The sequence below is a fragment of the Brachypodium distachyon genome, chromosome 2 (genome assembly GCF_000005505.3).
Source record: "Brachypodium distachyon strain Bd21 chromosome 2, Brachypodium_distachyon_v3.0, whole genome shotgun sequence".
Classification (NCBI taxonomy): Eukaryota; Viridiplantae; Streptophyta; class Magnoliopsida; order Poales; family Poaceae; genus Brachypodium; species Brachypodium distachyon.
The window spans coordinates 27,613,704-27,615,047 of NC_016132.3; the positions used below are offsets into that span (position 1 = coordinate 27,613,704).

Genomic DNA, 1,344 nt, shown 5'->3' on the forward strand with positions numbered 1-1,344 from the left:
ATGAGCTGCTATAACGCCATTTGTGGCCTTCCTGAGGGAAACCATACTCCTGCTGAGGAGGAGGCTTTTCAAAAGCTGGATACCACTTTCAAGGCTGCTTTGATCAGCATTCTTGGCGACAATATTGTCGATTCGTACCTGTCATTTAACAATTGCAAGGACATGTGGGATGCGCTCGAGAGAAAATTTGGAGTCTCCGACGCTGGCAGTGAACTGTATGTCATGAAGCAATTCTATGACTATAAGATGGTTGAGGACCGCCCCATTGTAGAGCAGGCTCACGAAATACAGTCACTTGCCAAGGAGCTTGAGCACTTCACTTGTGTGTTACCAGACAAGTTTGTTGCTGGAGGCATCATTGCCAAGCTTCCTCCATCATGGAGGCATTTTGCTACTTCTCTGAAACACAAGAGACAAGAGTTTTCCGTGACGAATCTCATTGGGACTCTTGATGTGGAAGAGAAGGCAAGAGCAAAAGACACACGTGCTCGAGATACTGAAGGAGGTTCTAGTGCCAACTTCGTACAGAAGAATAACTCCCAATCCCACAAACCCAAGAACAAGAACAGGTTTGATGGCAAACTGAAGTTTGATGGGAAGTACAAGCCCTCACAGTCTATCAACTTCAAGAGGAAGTCTGACAAGAAGGAAGGGGTATGCCATGTATGTGGTGATCCTGAACATTGGGCTCCAAGTTGCCCAAAGTGCTTTGACAAGCGTCAACATGGGAAGGGCGGCAAGACCGCCAATGTTGTCATCGCTGATACTGAAATGAAGGAAGCTAGGTCGCAGGGACTTCCTCCGTGCTGATGGGCAACGGCTCACATGCTTCTGTTCGAGATGTTGGTACGGTCGACCTGAAGTTCACTTCGGGAAAGACCGTGAGCCTGAAGAACGTTCATCATGTGCCCTCCATCAATAAAAATCTTGTTACGGATCTCTTCTGTGTCGAGATGGCTACAAGATTGTCTTTGAGTCCAATAAATTTGTAATTTCTAAATTTGGAACCTTTGTTGGTAAAGGCTATGAGTGCGGAGGCTTGTTCCGCCTGTCTTTGTCAGACGTTTGTAATAAAGTTGTGAATCATGTTTGCAACAATAATGAATCAGATGTTTGGCATTCACGCCTTTGTCATATTAATTTTGGTTGCATGACGCGACTAGCTAAAATGAGTTTAATCCCTAGCTTCACTTCTGTAAAGGGATCTAAATGCCAAGTTTGTGTGCAAGCAAAGCAACCTCGCAAGTCTCATACGACTGCGGAGGTGAGAAATTTGGCACCATTAAAACTCATACATTCAGATCTTTGTGAAATGAATGGTGTGTTGACAAAAGGTGGAAAGAG

At 45.0% G+C, this 1,344-nt stretch overlaps 1 protein-coding gene across 1 annotated transcript; it reads left to right on the forward strand.

Moving 5' to 3' along the window:
• Positions 1 to 810, forward strand: LOC100838984. The gene has a single exon (XM_010234967.1). The coding sequence runs from the start codon at positions 1 to 3 to the stop codon at positions 808 to 810; it is 810 nt and encodes a 269-aa protein (XP_010233269.1).
• Positions 811 to 1,344: the final 534 nt, after the last annotated feature.